The sequence below is a fragment of the Babylonia areolata genome, chromosome 9 (assembly GCF_041734735.1).
Source record: "Babylonia areolata isolate BAREFJ2019XMU chromosome 9, ASM4173473v1, whole genome shotgun sequence".
In the NCBI taxonomy this organism is placed as follows: domain Eukaryota; kingdom Metazoa; phylum Mollusca; class Gastropoda; order Neogastropoda; family Buccinidae; genus Babylonia; species Babylonia areolata.
This window is the reverse complement of record NC_134884.1, coordinates 30,933,958-30,956,457: the sequence shown is the minus strand read 5'-3', so window position 1 is coordinate 30,956,457 and position 22,500 is coordinate 30,933,958. Positions and strand designations below refer to the sequence as shown.

The 22,500-nt window shown below is 43.3% G+C and overlaps 1 protein-coding gene across 1 annotated transcript in view; it reads left to right on the top strand.

The window, feature by feature from the left end:
* The first annotated feature begins 1,607 nt into the window (after window positions 1-1,607).
* LOC143285619 (fatty acid hydroxylase domain-containing protein 2-like) overlaps window positions 1,608-22,500 on the top strand; it is a 47,746-nt gene continuing 26,853 nt past the window's right edge. Inside the window, exons 1-2 of the mRNA XM_076593017.1 lie at window positions 1,608-1,734; window positions 6,424-6,437. Coding sequence (XP_076449132.1) covers window positions 1,608-1,734; window positions 6,424-6,437 — 141 coding nt within the window. The remainder of the gene's footprint in view (window positions 1,735-6,423; window positions 6,438-22,500) is intronic.

Below are 22,500 nucleotides of genomic sequence, written 5' to 3'. Positions count from 1 at the left end.
ACACACTGAGGGACAGAAGGCAGAACAGCGGAGAGACAGTGACAGTAAATGAGTCACACACACGCAAACAGACAAACAAACAAACAGGGATGTTGCTCAGAAAGAAATTCAGACACTTCACGTGCTTGCTGAACGAACTACACATACTTCTCTCTATTCTCCACTGCCTCCTTGTCATTTCCGTTGGACATATCCAAGCGGGGTAATCAAACTGCTTCAGTTCTCTCCCTTCCCCTGATTTACGGGAGGATTCGGGGACAAAAAGAAGGAAACTGTTACACGATGGGTGTGCCCGGGTTCAGGTTACATTTCTGGCTGACGTTTCAAAGGTGAGGAAGGGGGGCGGGGTGGGGTAACGAAGCCAGTTGTGTAGAGGATCAGGAGGGCTTAAATCAAACGAAACACACTACAGCTAACTAACACACAGAGCCACGAAAATAATATGCTAGCTGCTCCTTCCCATGCAGCGATGCTGATTTGAGATACTGGGATGTGATTTGGAGTTTAATGAGAATGACAGGAGGAAGAGGGGGTTGAGAGGGAGAGAGCAATGAGAGAGAGGGGAGATGGGATATAGAAAGAGATAGGAGGAGAGAAGAAGGGAGAAAGTGAGAGGGGTATGAGAGGGTTGTGCGACACTACCGCGAGCGACATTACCGCGAGTAACACTACCGCGTGCAACACTAACGCGAGTGTAACCCTACCGCGAGTATCACTTCCGCGAGTAACACTTCCGCGCGTGCACCGTTGTCGCACGTTTAACACTACCGCGTGTAAGACTACTGCGTGTAACACTTCCGCGCGTGCAGCATTGTCGCGCACTTTGTTTCAAACAGGTGCTGGTCACTACCGCAAAGAGAGAGTGGAAGTTCACTCAAGTGAGTTTGAGCGGCCACAAGAGAGAGTGTAAGTTCTTTTGGTTAGCACAACAAGCGTTGAGTTAGTGTTCAAGGACAGTGTTCTTCTGTCGAACACGCACTTTGCTTCAAACGTTGGCCATGGAGGTAATAAAGTCTCGTTACTCCAATGACAAGATCCTCTACAACTGGTATATTTACCGTCGAGACCGTATAAATAAAACAACGGTCAACTGGCGCTGCGTACAGGACACATGTAAAGGGAGAATCAGCACACCGCTTGACTACCGCAATGGTGCGGTCCCCAATGTAAAATATGACCACAACCACCCTGCCAACCCAGCTGACGTCCAGAAGCAGAAAAGTGTTGCTGAGATGAAAGAAAGAGCCGCTGCTACCGATGCACCACCTCGAAGGTTAATTGGTGAAATGATGGCAAATTTGACTGATGAGACGCTGACCAATTTGCCACAGAGATCATCACTCAGGCGAACAATTCAGAGAAAACGGAAAAGAGATGATGCCTTTTCCCCTCTGCCACGAAATTTGGAAGACTTCGAAATTCCGGAACAATTCAGAGACGTTCTAGTTGGAGGCACTCAAGTTAGGTTTCTATTGCATGATACAGGTGACGCTGATAATGATGTTGAAGAAGAGGAAAACCGGTTGAAACGCCCGAATCCATCCATCTGGAAATTCATCGCCGGAATCCAAAAAGAACAAAGTCAGCAGCACGGTGTTAAAATTCAAATGGAAGGAGGTCACCCTGGCCCAACGTCAAAGAAACATTTCTCGGCCATCAATAAACGACTCCAGACGCTCATCCAGTCGTTCGAACAGGCTGAAGACAACGAGGACGGGGATGGTGATGAAGAAGGTCAGGTTCCTTTCTTACGGTCAGTGGCCAGAAACATTGAATTCAATGTGTGTTGAACCAATCGTGACATTTGACAACAGCCATATTGTTTTAGGAATAAGACGATCAAAGGGAAAATATTGTGTGCACCTGTTTGTTTTGTTTTGCTTTATTTACATTTGTGATCCAAGGAGCGAAAGAGAGAGAGAGGGATACTATGTGCTCAGTTTTATATTTTTCTTTAATTTAGTATTTCAAACATTCTATGCATTCTGCGCGTGCGGGCGCGCGCGAGTGTGCGCGAGTGTGTGTGTGTGTGTGTGTGTGTGTGTGTGTGTGTGTGTGTGTGTATAAATTTCAAACAATCTATGCATTCTGCGTGTGTGTGTGTGTGTGTGTGTTTATGTAATTCAGTATTGCTTTTACTACCAGAGATACTATGTGCTCAATAAATAAAAAATCATCAAACAGTCTATGCATTCTCTGTGTGTCCGTGTGTGTTTATGTCATTCAGTATTGCTTTTACTACCAGATATACTATGTGCTCAATGTCATTGCTTTTTATTCAGTATTGCTTTTGGTACAAATATACTAAACACTTGATAAGGAGAGAGGGAAAGAGAGGGAGACAAAACGTGCGACAATGCTGTCACTCGCGGTAGGGTTACACTCGCGTTAGTGTTACACGCGGCAGTGTTACACGCGGTAGTGACGCTCGCGGTAGTGACCCGCAGAAAGAGAGGGGGGTAGGATAGGAAGAGAGAGAGGGAGAGAGAGAGAGAGACTTAACGGCTGGGAGATATATAGACAGACAGACTGACTGAGGCAGAGACAGAGAGACACACTGAGATACAGAGGGCAGAGCAGGAGAGAGACAGCGACAGTTGATAAATGATTCAAACACGCAAACAGACAGACAGATGCACAGACAGAGAGTTGCTCAAAAATCCAAATTCTAGGCGCTTCACGTGCATGCTGAACGACCTGCATACATATCTCTCTTCTCCACTGCCTCCTCGTCTTCTCCTGGGTAGACATCCAGGCGAGGTAATCAAAATGATTCAGTACACTCCCTTTTCTTGACTCTCTTGATTCGGGAAAAGAAAGAACCCCTTCCACAATAGGTACATCCGGTTTCCGGCGACATTTCAGGCTGTCATTTACGACCTATATGCATACTTCTGTCTTCCATTACACCTCCTCGTCTTTTCCGGGGGGGGGGGGGGGGGGGGGGGGGGGGGGGGGGCGGGAGGGGGGGGGACACATCCAGGCGAGGTAATTAAAATGATTCAGTACACTCCCTTTTCTTGACTCTCTTGATTCGGGAAAAGAAAGAACCCCTTCCACAATAGGTACATCCGGTTTCCGGTGACCTTTCAGGCTGTCATTTACGACCTATATACATACTCATGTCTTCCCTAACACCTCCTCGTCTTTTCTTGGGGGGGGGGGGGGGAGGGACACATCCAGGCGAGGTAATCAAAATGATTCAGTACACTCCCTTTTCTTGACTCTCTTGATTCGGGAAAAGAAAGAACCCCTTCCACAATAGGTACATCCTGTTTCCGGCGACATTTCAGGCTGTCATTTGTGACGTGAGGGAAGTGAGGGGAAGGGTAATGAAGTCAATTGTCAAGAGGATCGGAGGGATCAAAGGAAACAACACCAAAGCGAACACACAGATCCACAGGAATAGGCGTGTGGTGAGGTGCTCTTAATTCAGCGATGCTAACTGTGATACTGGAATGAGATTTGGAGTTTAATGAGAGTGACATGTCAAATGGAGAGAGAGTCAGGGGGAAGAAAAGAAAAAAAGATGGAAAGAATAGAGAGAGAAGTGGGGAGGGGAGGGGGGGGGGCGATGGAAAGGAGAGGAGAGTGGAAGAGAGACGGAGAGAGTCAGAGACAGTCAGAAAGACAGACAGCGACACACACACACACACACACACACACACACACACACACACACACACACACACACACACAGAGGCAGAGATAAAGACACACTAAGATACCGAGGACAGAGCAGTAGAGAGACAGCGACAGTTAATGAGTCAGACAAGCAAACAGACAGACAGACAAACAGACAGGAAGGTTGCTCAAAATCCAAATTCTCCACGCTTCACGTGCATGCTCAACGATCTATATACAGATTTCTCTCTTCTCCACTGCCTCCTCGTCATTTCCGGGAGACACATCCAGGCGAGGTAATCAAACTGCTTCAGTACTCTCCCTTTTCTTGACTCTCCTGATCCAGGAAAAGAGAGAAACCCTTCCACAACAGGTACATTGGGTTTCCGGTGACATTAATTGTCTGGCTGTCACTTGTGACGTGAGGGAAGGGAAGGATAATGAAGTCAATTGTCAAGAGGATCGGAAGTATTAAATGAAACACACCAAAGCCGACACACAGATGAAGAAAACCATTACTGTGGTGAGGTGCTCCCAAATCAGCTTTGCTAACTGTGATATTGGACTGAGATTAGGAGTTTAATGAAGGTGAAGGGGAAAGGGAGAGAGAAAATGAAGAGAGAGAGAGAGAGAGAGAGAGCGGAAGAGCGGGAGAAAAAAAGAGGAAAGGTGGGGGGACGGGGGTGTAGGAAAGAAGAGGAGAGGAAAGAGAGAGAGAGCGGAAGAGCGGGAGAAAAAAAGAGGAGAGGTGGGGGGGGGGTAGGAAAGAAGAGGAGAGGAAAGAGAGAGAGAGAGAGAGAGAGAGAGAGAGAGAGAGAGCGGAAGAGCGGGAGAAAAAAAGAGAGGAGAGGTGGGGGGTGGGGGGTGGGGTTGTAGGAAAGAAGAGGAGAGGAAAGAGGAAGAGAAACAGAAAAAGAGCGACACACACAGAGAAAAATTGACAGACAGGTAGACCAACGGACAGACAGACAGACAGACAAATAGCGACACAGAGATACATGGACAGACAGACAGACTGACTGAGGCAGAGACAGAGACAGAGACACGCCGAGAGAAAGGGCAGAGGAGCGAGCAGAGAGACAGTGACAGTTAATGAGTCAGACATGCAAACAGACAGACAGACAGACAAACAGACAGGGAGGTTGCTCAAAAATCCAAAATTCTCGACGTTTCACGTGCATGCTGAACGACCTGCATACATATTTCTGTCTTCCCCACTGCCTCATAGAGAAGGGGGGTTGGGGGGGGGGGGCATAATTTATTACATGCGAGGTAATAAAAATGGTTCAGTACTCTCCCTTTTCTTGATTCTCCTGAATCGGGAAAAGAGAGAAACCCTTCCACAATGGGTAGGTACATCCGGTTTCCGGTGACATTTGTGGCTGACATTTGTGACGTGAGAGAGGCAGGGGTAACGAGGTCAACTGTCAATTGTCAAGAGGATTGGAAGGATCAAAGGAAACAACACCAAAGCGAACACACAGATCCACAGGAATAGGCGTGTGGTAAGCTGCTTCCAATTCAGCGATGCTAACTGTGATACTGGAATGAGATTTGGAGTTTAATGAAAGTGACAGGGCGAAGAGAGAGAGAGAGAGAGAGAGAGAGAGAGAGAGAGAGAGAAGAGAAGAGAAGAAGAAGAAGAAGGAGAAGAAGAAGAAGAGAGGAGGAGTGATATGGTGGGTTGGGGGTGGGGGAAGGAAAGAAGAGGAGAGGAAAGAGGAAGAGAAATAGAAAAAAAAGAGAGACACACATAGAGAGAGAAAAAAAAACGTGACAGACAGACAGATAGCGACACAGAGATACGTGGACAGAGAGACTGACTGAGGCAGAGACAGAGAGACACATTGAGATACAGAGGGCAGAGCAGTAGAGAGACAGCGACAGTTAATTAATGAGTCAGACGCGCAAACAGACAGACAGATACACAGACAGACAGAGAGGTTACTCAAAAATCCAAAATTCTCGACGCTTCACGTGCATGCTGAACGACCTGCATACATATCTCTCTCTTCTCCACTGCCTCCTGGTCTTTTCCGTGGGCGGGGGACCCATGCATGCGAGGTAATCAAACTGCTTCAGTGCTCTCCCTTCCCCAGACCTCCCTGATTCGAGAAGGAAAAAAAAAAAAAACAAAAAAAACAACACACACACACACACCAAAAAAAAAAAAAAAAAAAACACACACACAAAAAAACAGTTCCTCAATGTGTGTATCCGGTTTCCGATGACATTTCTGGCTGACCTTTGTGACGTCAGGGAGGGGAGTGGTAACGAAGCCAATTGTCCCCATGCAGCGATACTGACTGAGATTTGGGAGTGTAGAAATGAAAGAGAAAGTGGAAGGCTGGAGAAAGAGAAAAGATAGAGAGGGACAGAAACAGTGAGACAGACACAGAGAGACAAAAGGAAAGAGAGACAGACAGACACAGACAAACACACACACACACACACACACACACACACACACACACACACACACACAGATTGGGGTAAGAGAGAAGGAGAGGAGAGAGAAGAGAGAAAGCTGAGGAGAGAGACAGAGGGGGGTGGGGAGCAGACAGGCAGACCAGAAACAGTCAGAGATATATAGATAGATAGATAGATAGATAGATAGATCGAGGCAGAGATGCAGGCTGAGACTTCCCTTCGTCATCGTCGACATCATAGTAATCATCATCATCATTCTCTGCCAGTAATTGTTCTGATTTTCCTTGCTTAGATTATCGCTGGTAGATAAGAATTGTCTATTTTCGGCTGTTTTACCAGATGTGAGTGCGACAGTGGCCTTTTTTTCAGCTGTGCTGGAGACGGTATCGTATCGAGTTCATGAACATGGGTAGACATGGTTGGTATCTTTATAAGGGCTCCCCAAACACTGTTTTCTCAATCGAAAAGAGGTTAAGTTTATGTTCCATTCATAACGCTGTATGTTGTTGATGTTGTTTGATGGTAGTGACAAAGGTTGCTGCAGTGGGCGTGGTGCATTGTTTTTGTTTCACAGTATCAAGTTACAATAATATTTTTTGTCTTTTTCCTGATTAGACAAGACTTCGCCATTTATAGACATCAGATGTGTTTCTGTTTCCAGCGATCCTGTTGCTCGTGTGTGTGTGTGTGTGTGTGTGTGTGTGTGTGTGTGTGTGTGTGTGTGTGTGTGTGTGTGTGTGTTGAATTATTTCAAATAGTCCTTTAACATTCTTAGAATCTGAGGCTTTGTTAGCAGGGATCCAAACTTGGTCGTTCACTTTGGTGACAGCCCGTGCATCTAATAAGTCAGTTCTGCATGGGTTCGGTATTTGGTAGATCTGGGCAGCTCAATTTCAGCAGTGATTTCAGCAGTGACTGCATCGTTTCCTGCAAAGTTTGACTCATGCCCTGTCAGCATACGTCAGTCACATTGTTTTATATGGTGGCGAACAAGAACTTGCTGCGTGTCCACAGCACCGCGTGGACCACAGTACATGGAGGAATAGCAGAGGCGACACAGCAGGCTACCAGAGAATTTGAGGACTAGACGCCTGGTGTGCCTCCATCAGAAACAATCAAGCAAGGCAGAATAAAAAGAAAGAGCCAGACTCGCTAGTCTGGCTTCCCTGACCTGACTGCAGAGACGACACACTTCTTCTTCTTCTTCTGCGTTCGTGGGCTGCAACTCCCACGTTCACTCGTATGCACACGAGTGGGCTTTTACGTGTATGACCGTTTTTACCCCGCCATGTAGGCAGCCATACTCCGTTTTCGGGGGTGTGCATGCTGGGTATGTTCTTGTTTCCATAACCCACCGAACGCTGACATGGATTACGGGATCTTTAACGTGCGTATTTGATCTTCTGCTTGCATATACACACGAAGGGGGTTCAGGCACTAGCAGGTCTGCACATATGTTGACCTGGGAGATCGTAAAAATCTCCACCCTTCACCCACCAGGCGCCGTCACCGTGATTCGAACCCGGGCCCCTCAGATTGACAGTCCAACGCTTTAACCACTTGGCTATTGCGCCCGTCAGAGGCGACACACGAGGTGGGAGTTTGGAGGGGGGTGGGGGGGAGGGGGATATACCAGAGGATTTGGGGACAGAATCCTGTTGTATCTCCATCACAGACTTCAGGCCAGGAAGAATTAAAAAAATATTTTTTTTAAAAGAGCCAGACTCTCTGCTATGGCTGCCCTAACTCCAGGGGCAACACACGGGGGTGGGGGGAAGGGGGTACCATAGGGCTTGAGGACAGACGCCTGGCATACCTCCATCACAAACATAAGACCATGAAGAATAAAGATTGAAAACAAAAGCATCTCTGCCGTGGCCTGCGCTGACTCTAGAGGCGACACACGAGGGAAGGTGGGGTGTTTGTGGAGGAGGGAGGGAGTGGGGGGGTTACCAGAGAATTTGGGGACAGACGCCTGTTGTTATCTCCAGCACAAAACTTCAGGACAGATAGAATAAAAGAGCCAGCCTCGGCGCCCCTACTCTGCCCCCGATAGCAGACGTGTCTGTGCATCGAAGTTACGTGCAACAACGATCTTACCAAAGTTCATCAATGGCGTCATTGTCGCCGCGTTGCGACGGGTCTACTGTGAGAGCGTGTGTCAGAGAGAGACACAGAGAGAGAGAGAGAGAGAGAGAGAGAGAGAGATGGACAGAGAGACAGACAGACAGAGGAGTGTGTAGGAATAGATACCTAGACAGTGAGTCTAATCGACAAAAGCAAGACAGATTTGGTATAACCTCTTGTGTACGGTGCCCTAACAAATCCCCCACTACCCGCTCCCCCCTCTCTCCCTTGCTGCATGTGTGTGTGTGCGCGCGCGCGCGCGCACGCGTTATATACGCACGCACTTTCATATGGTTCAAATAACATGTCTCGCGAATCTAAATCCGATGAATGAAATAGCTCTTTCACCCGGAACAACATTATTATAAAACAATTTCTAGAGTTCATTATCGTATCAGATTTCTTGCACTTATTCCATTACTACATATTATCATCACCATTCTCCAGTGCAGGCTTGGCTGCCTATGGTAATTTCGGAATAATGTATTCCGCACCGCTGGTCTGCATTTCAGACAGGTATGCATAGCGAATGAAATAAAAGGAGAAAGTGGGGAACTAAAAGAAAAGTTTAAGTGACGAGCGAAATTAAGTTTAGTACCGCATGATGTGTGGTAGAAGTAGTGTATCGATTATGGAAAGACAGAGAGGGAGAGAGAGAGGGGGTGGGGGCCACAAACATACTTAGACACTGATAGAGATGTAGTTGGGATCTGGAGACACACACACACACACACAGACACACACACACACACACACACACACACACACACACACACACACACACACACACACATACGCGCGCGCGGTTTTTTGGTGTTTTTTTTTTATAGACACCCCCTTTTTTATTAAAAAAACAACAACAACAACAACAAACAAAGAAAAAAATGTAAATTTGTCTACATTTTCCTTCCAGGGATAAAAAAAAAAAAATTCAATATATATCATTTCAGGGAGCCACACACACATACGCGCGCGCACACACACACACACATACACACGCACATACACACACACACACACACACACACACACACACACACACACATACACACACACACACACAAACCCCTGCACACGCAAAGTACATTAAAAATCATCGACAGTTTTATCTATAGCTTGCTGCAGCACTCCAAAAACACGATGATTTATTCTTGAGATGACATTCCAAACAGTTTAAAAAGAAACCCACTGCATTAAACCTTTCACTAACTCCCGAAAACGGAGTATGGCTGCCTACACGACGGCGTAAAAACAGTAATACACGTAAAAGCCCACTCATGTGCATGCGGGTGGACGTGGGAGTTGTAGTCCACGAGCGAAAAAGAAGAAGAACCTTTCACTAGATCTAACAGAAAGCATGTTCATTTCAAGATTCTAAAATAAGACTGAAAAATAACCCCCCCCCCCCACACACACACACACACACAAAAAGATATGGTACTACTATGCAAACAAGCCCAGAGGTAACGCGTCCGCATAGGAAGCGAGAGAATCTGAGCGAGCTGGTTCGAATCACGGTTCAGCCGCCGATATTTTCTCCCCTTCCACTAGACCTTGAGTGGTGGTCTGAACGCTAGTCATTCGGATGAGACGATAAACTGAGGTCCCGTGTGCAGCATGCACTTAGCGCACGTAAAAGAACCCACGGCAACAAAAGGGTTGTTCCTGGCAAAATTCTGTAGAAAAATCCACATCGAAAGGAAAAACAAATAAAACTGCATGCAGGAAAAAAATTTTTTAAAAATAAAAAATAAAAATGGGTGGCGCTGTAGCGACGCGCTCTCCCTGGGGAGAGCAGCCCGAATTTCACACAGAGAAATATGTTGTGATAAAAAGAAATACAAATAGAAATACAAATACAAATCATAAAGGATACCAACAGAGAAGCATGGATCGTGAGTCATCATTACATGTATTTAGAGCATCAATTTTACGTGTTCGATAAGGGAACATTCAAGCTGGAGGCGAAGAGTTTTATTGTCTTATCAAAAGTGGTGATGCTTGAACCCATCTGATGGTATTGCAGCATGCATTCTCGCAGCCTTTGCAATTTTTTTTTTTTTTTTTTTTTTTTTTTTTTACATTGGCAGCGTATCCGATTTCTCTGCTGCTGTTTTACGATGCAGTGCCACAACAAGCGTCGTCGTTTTTGGTTGTTTTTGTTTTCCTCAGCTGGAGCTGTCCTTTTTGCAGCAGTGGCATCTGATGGTGCCCTAACAGCCACAACCAGCTGTGAAAAGATACCATTAATTAACTCACTTAGTACGGCCAGTCCTCTCTTCTCCTCTACACAGACCCCTCGGATGTCCAGTGGGTGTCTGAATGGCCCAACCTTTAGCTTCCGTCGTCAGAATTGTGGTATTCTTTGTCAACATTCACGTCTTCAGTATAAGAGCCTTCCGCTTGCAATATTTTGATGATGGTAATTGGGGTGAAACGCTGTTAACGTCGTCTCTTTCGCCGTTCGTATGGAGAGAGTTAAATTAACAAAATAAGATTATGTAACCTTGTCTCCACAAAAAAACAACAACGACAGCAACAACAACAGAAAACAAAATCATACAGGAACCACACCAAAAAGAAAAGCAGCCTGCCGGATCTTTCAAAACTACACTACCAGGGCTTCCTTTTAATGTTGTAAAATTTCTAATCATGCCTTTAAAAAAAAAAAAAAAAACTTTTCAGATAGTTTGCAGAAAGTATTCACATGGGTCCATCCACAAAAGATAATGGTCTGTATTGTTCTCACGAAGGAAACAAAAACCCAGCATTTATCAGCTTAAAGAAAGAGTACTAAACCATGAGATCTACTGTTGTGTAGAACTCCCAGGTGTTTAACGTGTGGCCATCAATCGTCTGGTCACGTCGTGAGACTAAAAGACTTTCCTTTGTAGTTCTTCCGCTCTCAACTGGTCATGGGAAAGCGGGGACAGGAGTGTTGTATTGTATTGTATTGTGTTGTGTTGTATTGTATTTCTCTTATTTGTCACAACAGATTTCTCTGTGTGAAATTCGGGCTGCTCTCCCCAGGGAGAGCGCGTCGCTCCGCTGAGAGCACCACCCCTTTTTTTCTCTCTCTTTTCTTTCCTGCGCTGAGTGCATGCTGCATACGGGACCTCGGTTTATCGTCTCATCCGAATGACTAGCGTCCAGACCACCACTCAAGGTCTAGTGGAGGAGGAGAAAATATCGGCAGCTGAGCCGTGTTTCGAGCCAGTGTGCTCAGATTCTCTCGCTTCCTAGGCGGATGCGTTACCTGTGTGTGTGTTTGTGTGTGTGTGTGTGTGTGTGTGTGTGTGTGTGTGTGTGTGTGTCTATGTTTGTGCGCATCTATGTACATATGTCTAAGCGTATGTGTATCTGTGTGTTTGCCTGGATGTTTGCGCGCTATGCATGTGCATATGCATATTCGGAGTATCTCGCGAATTGATCTGAAAGGGGTGAATGATAATTATAGGTTCACTCTAAAAATGCAAGAGGATAACGACGTTTCTGATGAAGCAACAGTCCCAAGAGCGCTCCGTCTTATCAGATTCTCCATCCTAACTTCCATCACTTCCGGTCACCGTCACGGTTTCCCACGTCAGACGAGGACCGCCTATGATGTAACTGATGGAATTATGCATGCCATTTTCTCTTGGCTTTCTGACATAAGCGATAGCCAGCGAACTATATACATGGAAAAGAGAAAAGGAACAGAGACAAACTTTAAGCGGCGAGCGAAATGAAGGTTAGTCCCGCATGACTTCTGGCTATTATTATTGGTGATACAGTGAATCTGTCTCACTGTCTGCCTGTCTGTTGGTCGGTCTGTATGTATGTCTGTATACCTTGAGATTTTTTTTTCTTTTTTTTTTTTTAGTCCCGAGTTATTTCTGTCTCTCTCTCTCTCTCTCTCTCTCTCTCTCTCTCTCTCTCTCTGTGTGTCTCTGTCTGTCTCTGTATCTGTCTCTCTCTCTCCCTCCCACCATACCCCTCACTTAACCCCGTTTCCTAACCCAGCACACACCCTTCCCTCCGCACACACACCTCTCACCTTCCCCACCCCTCCACCTCCATCCTCGCTCCTAGTAGTGTGCAGGCCTGTTCCCTCACAATTAAAACTCTCTGTTAGAGTTTCCATCCTCTCTGGACCCCCGCCCCCCTTCGCCCCCCCCCCTGCCCCCCCCCCCCCCCCATCCCCCCCCTTGCCCCCCCCCACCCCCCTCCCCACCAACCCTTGCTCCCTCTCCCATGTCCCTCTCTTTATTGACGCGATAATAAAGTGGCGGCGAATGTTGGCTCTATGCCTCTTGGGTGTCGGAATGTCCGTGCTTCGAATTCTGCAGGGCGTGATCGAGTAAGCGTACAAATAGTTCCCAGTCTCCCAGCCAGGAGATATAATATATATATTATGTACATGAATGCTGGTATTATAACTCCTCCCTTCATGTGCAAATTCATGCAGGATATATGAAACACTCTGTCTCCAGATCTTGTGAACCACTGACTGGATTCGTTGGGTTTAGGGAGAAACACGTGTGGGCGACAATGACGTGAACGACAATGACGGGAACGACAATGACGCAAATGACAATGACATAACAGTGACACGAACGACAATGACGAGAACAATGACGTGAACGGCAATGACGCAAATGACAATGACACAAAAAGGACACGAACATGACACTAACGATAATGACGTGAACGGCAATGGCGGCAATGAATATGACGTGAACGACAATTACGCGAATAACTATGACACAACAATGACACCGACATGACACGAACGACAATGACGGGAAGGACAATGGCGTGAATGATGATGACGCAAAATAACAATGACACGAAAAAGGTCACGAGCACAACACGAACAACAATGACGTGAACGGCAATGACAAATTTTTGTGAAAGGAGGTAATAATGTAAGTCTGTTTTTAAGATAGTGAAAAAGCCGTCAACAACAATTGTGATCATGACATATATTAAATTATGCAAGAACGTTATACTGAATGAATATAGGGCATATATACATATTGATTGTAAATCAGTATATGTCGACACATCAAAAGAAATGAAATAAACAAAGAAGCTAAGTTTTGGTTTAGTGAGTGCACATTGACATCATGATGATACATGATGTAGATTTTTATGATACAGTTGGGTTGAGTGGCACTGGTAGAGGAAAAATGTTGCCAAAATTTAGCTGTCAAGTTAGAACGATCTATGCGGAAGGTTCAGACCCAATAATTCTAGTTCTCCGTTTTTTGGGGGGAGCATGTGTATTGTATTGTATTGTATTGTATTGTATTGTATTGTATTGTACTGTATTGTATTGTATTGTATTGCATTTCTCTTTTTTTGTCACAACAGATTTCTCTGCTTGAAATTCGGGCTCCTCTCCCCTGGGAGAGCGCGTTGCTACACTGAGCGCCACCCTTTTTCTTTTTTTTTTTCTTTTTTTTTTTTTTTTTTTTTTTTTTTTTTTCCTGTGTGCAGTTTTATTTCTTTTTCCTATCGAAGTGGATTTTTCTACAGAATTTTGCCAGGGACAATCCTTTTGTTGCCGTGGGCTCTTACACGTGCGCTAAGTGCATGCTGCACACGGGACCTCGGTTTATCGTCTCACCCGAATGACTAGCGTCCAGACCACCAATCAAGGCCTATATTGAAGGGGGATAGAATATTGGCGACTGAACCGTGATTCGAACCAGCACGCTCAGATTCTATCGCTTCCTAGGCGGACACGTTGCCTCTAGGCCATCACTCCACATTGTGTTGTATTTGTTCGTTTTGGGTGGGGGTTTTTTCCCCAGTTTTTTTTGTGCCAAATGTGTGGAGTAGTGCCAAATGTGTGGAGGGTTACTGTTAGTGGGTGAGGTTTGGGAGAAGGGAGGGAGTAGGACAGGGGAGGAAGGAGAATAGGTGTGGAAGAAGGGAGGAAGGAGAATAGGTGTGGGACAGGGGAGGAAGGAGAATAGGTGTGGGACAGGGGAGGAAGGAGAATAGGTGTGGGACAGGGGAGGAAGGAGAATAGGTGTGGGACAGGGGAGGAAGGAGAATAGGTGTGGGACAGGGGAGGAAGGAGAATAGGTGTGGGACAGGGGAGGAAGGAGAATAGGTGTGGGACAGGGGAGGAAGGAGAATAGGTGTGGGACAGGGGAGGAAGGAGAATAGGTGTGCGACAAGGGAGGAAGTATGGCTGGGATTTCAATGATCATGATGATTCGGATACTTGTATAGCGCCTATAATTATAATTATCCTCTTAATGTTGCTGTCTTCGTCCTTATCGTCGTCATGATCGCTTTGGGTTTTCCCTGCCTGCAGCACCTTAACATGTGAGCTGCCGGACATAACTATCAAGGTGAACAAAAAAATTCAAGTAATTATCCCAGCAGGGACAGGCGCAATAGCCGAGTGGTTAAAGCGTTGGACTGTCAATCTGAGGGTCCCGGGTTCGAATCACGGTGACGGCGCCTGGTGGGTAAAGGGTGGAGATTTTTACGATCTCCCAGGTCAACATATGCGCAGACATGCTAGTGCCTGAACCCCCTTCGTGTGTATATGCAAGCAGAAGATCAAATACGCACGTTAAAGATCCTGTAATCCATGTCAGCGTTCGGTGGGTTATGGAAACAAGAACATAGCCAGCATGCACACCCCCGAAAACGGAGTATGGCTGCCTACATGGCGGGGTAAAAACGGTCATACACATAAAAGCCCACTCGTGTGCATACGAGTGAACGCAGAAGAAGAAGAAGAAGAAGATCCCAGCAGGTAATCTTTCCTGATGAGACGAGTATCGAGAAAACAAAACCACCACCACCACCACCCAATTAGCTGCTAATTGCAAGTTCCACAGACGTTCAAGAAAGGCAAATAACTTCCGTCAAACCCCCGTGTTGCCAACACTGCTGCAAAACTAGCTAGAAATTAACAGCAAAAGATGCCCTTCCCCCATCCCCCCACCCCCACCCCCCACCCCCTACACACCTTTCTCATTTTTTACCCTCATCTCCGGCTTGTAAGTTTCTGAAAAGGTGAAGTTTTGTGCCGACTGGTGATCCGGTGATTGTGTTTTATCAGCTCCAGGCATATTAGGACCCCTGGTATTTTCTGCATAAAATTTCTATTAAATCAGGGATGATATCCTCAGATCTCATTCTTCTGGCTATACACGTCAGCTGAAAATAAGACGCAGACACACAAGAAGAAGAAAAAATCAGGAAGAAAGAAATAAACAAAGAAGAAAATATAGTATACATGTAATTGAGGAAACTAAGTTTACGCTTACCGCTAGTTTTGTATCCTTCATGTCATCTTCATTGCGTCCTCTCTGCTATGATTTCTCTTTTCTCAATCTTTTCTTGCTTTCTCTGTTACTTATATCTTATCCATCCCACCGTGTTTCTTTCGTGTGGGCTTTTTGTTTGTTTGTTTTGGTGTTTTTTGTTGTTGTTTGTTTGTTTGTTTTGTTTTGTTTCTTCATAAATTTCTGCTTCCGTGCTGTTCAATTGACACCCCCATCACCCCAACCCCTCCTCCCGCCGCCCCCCCTCCCCTCCTCGACCCATTTACCCCTCCCTCCTCCCCCTCCCCGACGCCTATCATAACCGTTACACGGCTACTAGGAGGTTAGTCTGTAGCGTATTTTGTGCCTGTCGTTTTCTTGTTCGTTTTGTTCTTGTTTTTACTGTTCTGCATGAGGTTGTTGTTGTTGTTGTTGTTGTTGATGATGATGATGATGATGATGATGATATTGTTATTATTTTTATTTTTATTTTTGTTCTGCTTGTGACTGTTGTTGCTGATGATGATGTTGATATTGTTGTTGTCGTTTTTCTTCTTCTTCCGTCAGTCGTGTACTGTTCGTCCGCCTGTTCTTTTCTCTTGTTCTCCCTGTTTTCCATAGTTCTTCTTCGTCTCCTTCCCCTCCTTACACCTCCTCTCAAGAGAGAGAGAGAGAAAGAGAGAGAGAAATGGGAAACAAGAGACAGAGTGTCAAAGGGAAGTAAACATATGACAGCGTAAGGATTAAGTGGACATGTCCACATAACACATTTGCCTCCCTTCGGTGAACGCCAGTGGAGAGTGCCATCGCCGGAAAAAAAAAATGTGATCCAACAGCCAAGCATAAGAGCTATAAGACATTACGAAATTATCTGATTTCAAAGGGAAGGAGCTAAAAGCTGCCATCAAGGTGCAGATAGGTAAAAAGGGTGTACATAATTGAATGGTTCACAATGTTATATCAGATAGTTTTACTTCATTGATATAAGATTCATGGCATATGAACAGAAGGTTAGAACAGTAGTTTGTTTTCACTTCAGGAAAATGCTCAGAATGTGTATGTGGGGTTCTTTTTTTTCCTTCTTCTTCTTTTTTTTTTTTTTTTTTTTTTTTTTTTTTTTTAATTTAACCTCGCTACAACGTATCACCATAAAAGCAAATCATATCATTAGTTAACACATTAGAATTAATCGCATTTAAAACTAAACATAGCAAACACGTCACATACTGTTGGATGACATCAAATACACATAATCCTTTTTTAATGAGCCTTTAAAACTATCTATACCCAACTTTCCAGGGGGGAAATCGTTTAAAGATTTCGCTGAAAATTTGTTTGCTATTGTTAAAAATAATCTGAAAATTTGCTTCTCAGTCCAGCTGGAAATTTGTTTTAATTTGATTAAGTTTGCAACTGAATGAGGTTATCGTTCATTCTTCTTCTCATTCTTCTTCTTCTTCTTCTTCTTCTTCTTCTTCTTCTTCTTCTTCTTCTCTTTCTTCTTCTTCTCCATTATTACTATTCATATTATCATTTTTGTTTATTTGTTTATCGATTCATTCATTCATTCATTTATCCATTTCTCTATTTATTTATTTATTTATTTATTTTTATTTATTTATTTATTTATTTATCTATTTATTCATTTATTTATTTATCTATTTATCTATCTGTCTATTCATCTGTCTATCTATCTATCTATCTATCTATCTATCTATCATTCATTCATTCATTCATTTATTCACCTTCTTTCGTATAGAATCACGCCATGTGGATTGACGTTAAGCTGAGCAGCACCCACCGATCAGTCTAAGGAAGCAAGAAGGGAGGGGACTGTTAAAATCTAGGTCATACTGGGAGTTGTTTCCCGTGGACCAGACAGTGACTGCCTCGCATCGTTCGGTGTTTGGACTTCGAGCTCCAAAAGATGAGATCCACTGGTCCCATGAATTCAGAGGCCTTGTGTGTGTGTGTGTGTGTGTGTGTGTGTGTGTGTGTGTGTGTGTGTGTGTGTCTGTGTCTGTGTCTGTGTGTGTGTGTGTGTGTGACTGTGTCTGTGTGTCTGTCTGAATGACTGAGTGCGTGTATGTGTGTATGTGTGTCTGTGTGTGTGTGTGTGTGAGAGAGAGAGAGAGAGAGAGAGAGAGAGAGAGAGAGAGAGTATATATAATGTGCCTGTGTCTGTGTGCAAAACTGAGTGTGCATGTGTATGCGAGAGAGAGAGAGAGAGTATTAGTGTGTTTGCGTACGTGCGTGTGTGCGCGCGCGTGCGCGAGTGTCTCTGTATATATATATATATATATATATATATTTTTTTTTTTTTTTATGTACACATATATATCTAAATATATTTAAAGAGAGACGGGAGGGGCAGACAAACTGACACAGACGGACAGACAGACAGAACAAGAACAAGAAGAAAAATTCTATTCCATAGGCCCCCGGCCCCTAGAAACAAAAAACAATGTCAACTGCCTATCAAGGAACATGAAAGCAAAATCATGAACAAACATTACGTACAAAAAAGTGAACTTCCCCAAACGGAGAGATTTTCAGTTATATTCCACAGCTGACAGAGGGCATTACTGTTCTTACATTATCTATGAAATTGTTTCGTATTTTCATTGCATAACAGATATAAATTCCTAGGTTCCTTGTTTTATACATGTTATCACATTTTAGCAATCATGGTAGAGGTTGTAGTCAACAATAGTCCAGGTATTTTATTTGTCTCTAATTTCGGAATGCAAAGGACAGGCACAAATTACATGATCTTCAGTGATTCCACACAAGCTGTAAGGTTTGTCCTGATCATTGTTGAAAAAAATGATTCATATGCAGCATCTTTAAACGGTAATAGTCCCAAGCATAAGTTGACAATGCAGTCTCTGATACATGCACAAAATCAAAATATCATTCACTTTCAAAAGTAAATCTAAATGTTCTACGGTAACTATACCTATGTTTCTGTAGTACAGAGCTTTCCAATTCTTGTAGTTAAAAGACATGATTATATCAATCGTTGTTTAAGCAGGGCAGTAAACCATTTTTTTTGCACCCAACCCTTTCTTGCAGATATACGTATCCAAACCGTAGGCTTAAGAATGCATTTTTTATGCGAGAGACACAACACTTTTTGCCATTATTGTCTAGAGTAACTGGCATGGTGTGTGCCTGTTTGGGGAGACGTCTGTTGCTCGTGTCATCATCATCATCATCATCATCATCATCATATCATCATCATTTTAATGCTCTCAAACAGTATCTGATACATCTGAGTGCACTGTTGACATAATCATAATGGGTAGCTACCTGCTTCTCCATGCACAAACTTATTTAGTATTTCCAATGGCACATTAGGATATATTTTAATTACAAGTGTGTGAAGTATCTCAATAATTATTTTTCATTCTTTGCAACCCCCACAATAGTACAGTCTGTACTTGTGTGTGTGTGTGTGTGTGTATATATATATATATATATATATATATATATATATATATATATATATATATATATATATATATATATATATATATATATATATATGTATATATATATATATTCTTTTTTTAAGAAACATGTTTCTATCAATTCACCTAGCTTGCTAACATACTTAACACAAACAAAACAAGGTTTATCTTTGACTGCTAATGCATCTATCCCTTTGAAATATCCGAAAAAATAAAGCCCAAAATAGTTGTACTCCTTTACAACTTCTCGTTCCATCAAGATTCCATTTATCACATCTACACAAAGAAAGTTATTTTCTGAAAACCATTCCCTTTGTTTTGTCTTTGTTAATGTTCAGATGAAGATCTTTACATGCATTATTAAATATACCAAGTTGATCCTGAAGACCTCACAATGTATCCGGTATGAAAACTATGTCATCAGCAAACAACAACAAGAACAGCGGGAATACATCTGCAAGCAGTTGGATTCCATGAACGCTTCTAAAGCAGTTCCAATTTTATCTATAAATGATAAAAATCGTATTGGGATAAGAATGCAGCCTTGTCACACTCCAACAAGACAATTAAAGAAATTGCACGTGTATCGCCCACTATCACACAAGAGACCACAAACTTGTAAGTTGCAAGAATAGTAATCATAAATTTACCAGACAACCCATCATTTTTTCATATTTCCATCAGAGGTCCACGTTCAACAGAGTCAAAGGCATTCTTCAGATCTACTAAACATGCATATAACTTACCACTCCTTTCCGAAAGGCATATTTCAACAAAAGTATTTATGGTGTAGATACTATCTACTGTTGAATATTCTCTTCTAAATCCAGCTTGTGACTCTGACAACTTTCTGTTTGTTTTCAAAGTCTTTGGTTGTACACAGACGAATAACATTTACTGACATGATCAGACTAAGCAGCGAAACACTCCTTTAATTGTCTGTTGAATGTTTGTCCCCATCGGGACGATAACGGCCTTTTTCAGATAGATAGATAGAGATAGAGAGAGAGAGAGAGAGAGAGAGAGAGAGAGAGAGAGAGAGAGAGAGAGAGAGAGAGAGAGAGAGAGAGATTCTGTCAAGTATTACAAGAGAGGCAAGGTCTTCAAGACTCACTTGTGATGCACTTTGAAAAAAAAAAGAATAAATAAATGTAATCGTTAAAATGTGCGCTGTATTTGTTGTAATAAAGCTTCGGGTTACTGAAAAAAATAAAATGAAATAAAGAATGGCCTGAGCGCAGTTTCGAGCCCGACATATTCGGGTGGGAAGAAACTGTCTTTCTGACTGCACAATTGCGGATCCATGAATGATATTCAAAACAATAATATTTATGCATGCTTCTTTTAAGGGCGATAAATCGATTGTGGTAATTGAAGTGAGAACGCTGTTTCAGTTGTGTTATTTTGGTGTATCTCGGGCATTTGAAAAATCTTTAAGGGCAATTAAGAATTCTTTAAAGTCCGCGGTAAAGAAGACGTGGCTATCTCCGCAATTATGCTGCAACATTTAGCAGTTTTTCTCTGTATCTAGATAGATGTACAAGTTTTGTTACTCCCGCCGGGAAAGTACAACACGGTCGATTCAATTTCTCTTTTATCTTCATTCAAATTAATTGAGTATCCACTTTAAAAGGTTCAAATGCAGTAAACACGTCGATGATGTAGTCTGTGTCACTGTATGTGTTCTATCCAGTATTTGTATTTCTTCACATTTAATTGCAAACAAGAAAATCGAGGTAACGACGTCTTCTTACTAAGCATCGCCAACGATACTGCAACTGGGATTTGGTAATGTGGTGTTTTCGGAATCCCGGAAATGGTCTCAACGAAATAAACCTGTAATGATACGGGAAACACGGCTTAATTCGGGAGACTTACAAACACTTATTGGTGGATTTATTTTCCTAAGATTTATAAGCCAAATTTGGTATTGACAGACAAAGTATTTCCAGAGAAAATATTAATGTTCAAGTTTACCACACACACACACACACACACACACACACACACACACACACACACACACACACACACAACCGAACACAGGGTTATAACATAGACTCACTTTGTTTACACAAATCAGTCAAAAATGAATCGAATTAAAGATGAAATAAATAAAGTGAAATTTTCGGATTTCCCTATGAACATCTAAAAATAAAAGATGCTCTATCCCGAGATTTTCTGACGATGATTCAATATCAATGAAGCTGTTCTACTGTCCACCCCCCAGCCCCCGCCTCACCCTCCTCTCTCTCTCTCTCTCTCTCTTGACTCGTGTTTCAGCCTGTCTAGATAATCATCACTGCACACCCTACCTCCCTTTTCCGGGTCCCCTGACCCACCCCTTCGACACGGGCAAACTGGCCTTGTCATTAAAATGTTAAAGGTATCAGTTTCTCTCTCTGTCTCTCTCTCTGTCTGTCTGTCTGTCTCTCCCCCCCTCTCTGTGTGTTCCTCTGTGTGTGTGTGTGTGTGTGTGTGTGTGTGTGTGTGTGTGTGTGTGTGTGTTATTTATTCATTTTTTAATGGTCAAAAAGAAACAATTTCAGCTCTAGCTCTCTCTCTCTCTCTCTCTCTCTCTCTCTCTCTCTGTCATATGGTGAAACTAGCCGATGCCCACTACATATAAAAACAAAGATTAAATGTATTTTTTACTGACTTAGATTAATACAGCTCCCACTGTCAAGAAGAAGCAGACAGACTTATGGAATGATGCTAAATCAGATTCTGGGAAATAAAATTGGGCTTTTTTTTTAAAAGAATGTTTTAACTACACAGGGCTTTGGGATTGTCTGAATGTGTCAGGGTGTTGGCAATGATGGAATATTTCTCGCAGAATTTTAAAAAAATTATAAAAGACAGGTTAATTAATTCGTACAGATAGGATTGACATGCCCACATTGAAGAGTCAGAAAAATACATTTGGTTCCTCTCTTTTATGAGCATTTTCTTCAGACAGAAAAATATATTAAGGTAATAAATGGCACAGAACAAGCCTGGTCTGTCTCTGTCTGTCTCTGTCTCTGTCTCTGTCTCTCTCTCACAATCAGTCAATCACTAACAGTCTCCGGCTCTCTGTCTCTGTCTCTCCGTTTATCTGTCTCTCTGTCTGTTAGCCTGTCTCCTAATTCTTCGCCCCAACGTTATCCAAGCACGCACAGTGGTATGATCATTATGTTATCGTCCGTGTTCTCCATTGCCTTATCGGTCATTTCAGATAATGAAGTTATCGGAACAAGTTTACCATACCATCACGGAATTACGTGTACCTGGGTCCAAATATCTGTATGTATATGTATGATATAGACGTGTGTGTGTGTGTGTGTGTGTGTGTGTGTGTGTGTGTGTGTGTGTGTGTGTGTGTGTGTGTGTGTGTTTGTCTGTCTGTCTGTATTTCTGCTGCTGTCCTGTTATCCGTGTGTCATTATCTGTGTGTGTGTGTGTGTGTGTGTGTGTGTGTGTGGTGTGCGAGCGCGTGTGTAGCCCTACTTCCAACTTCAAGTGTGATGTCGTTATCAACCACGCAGGGAAACAACACCCTTTTGTGACATCTCTTGCTGAAAAGCTTTCAC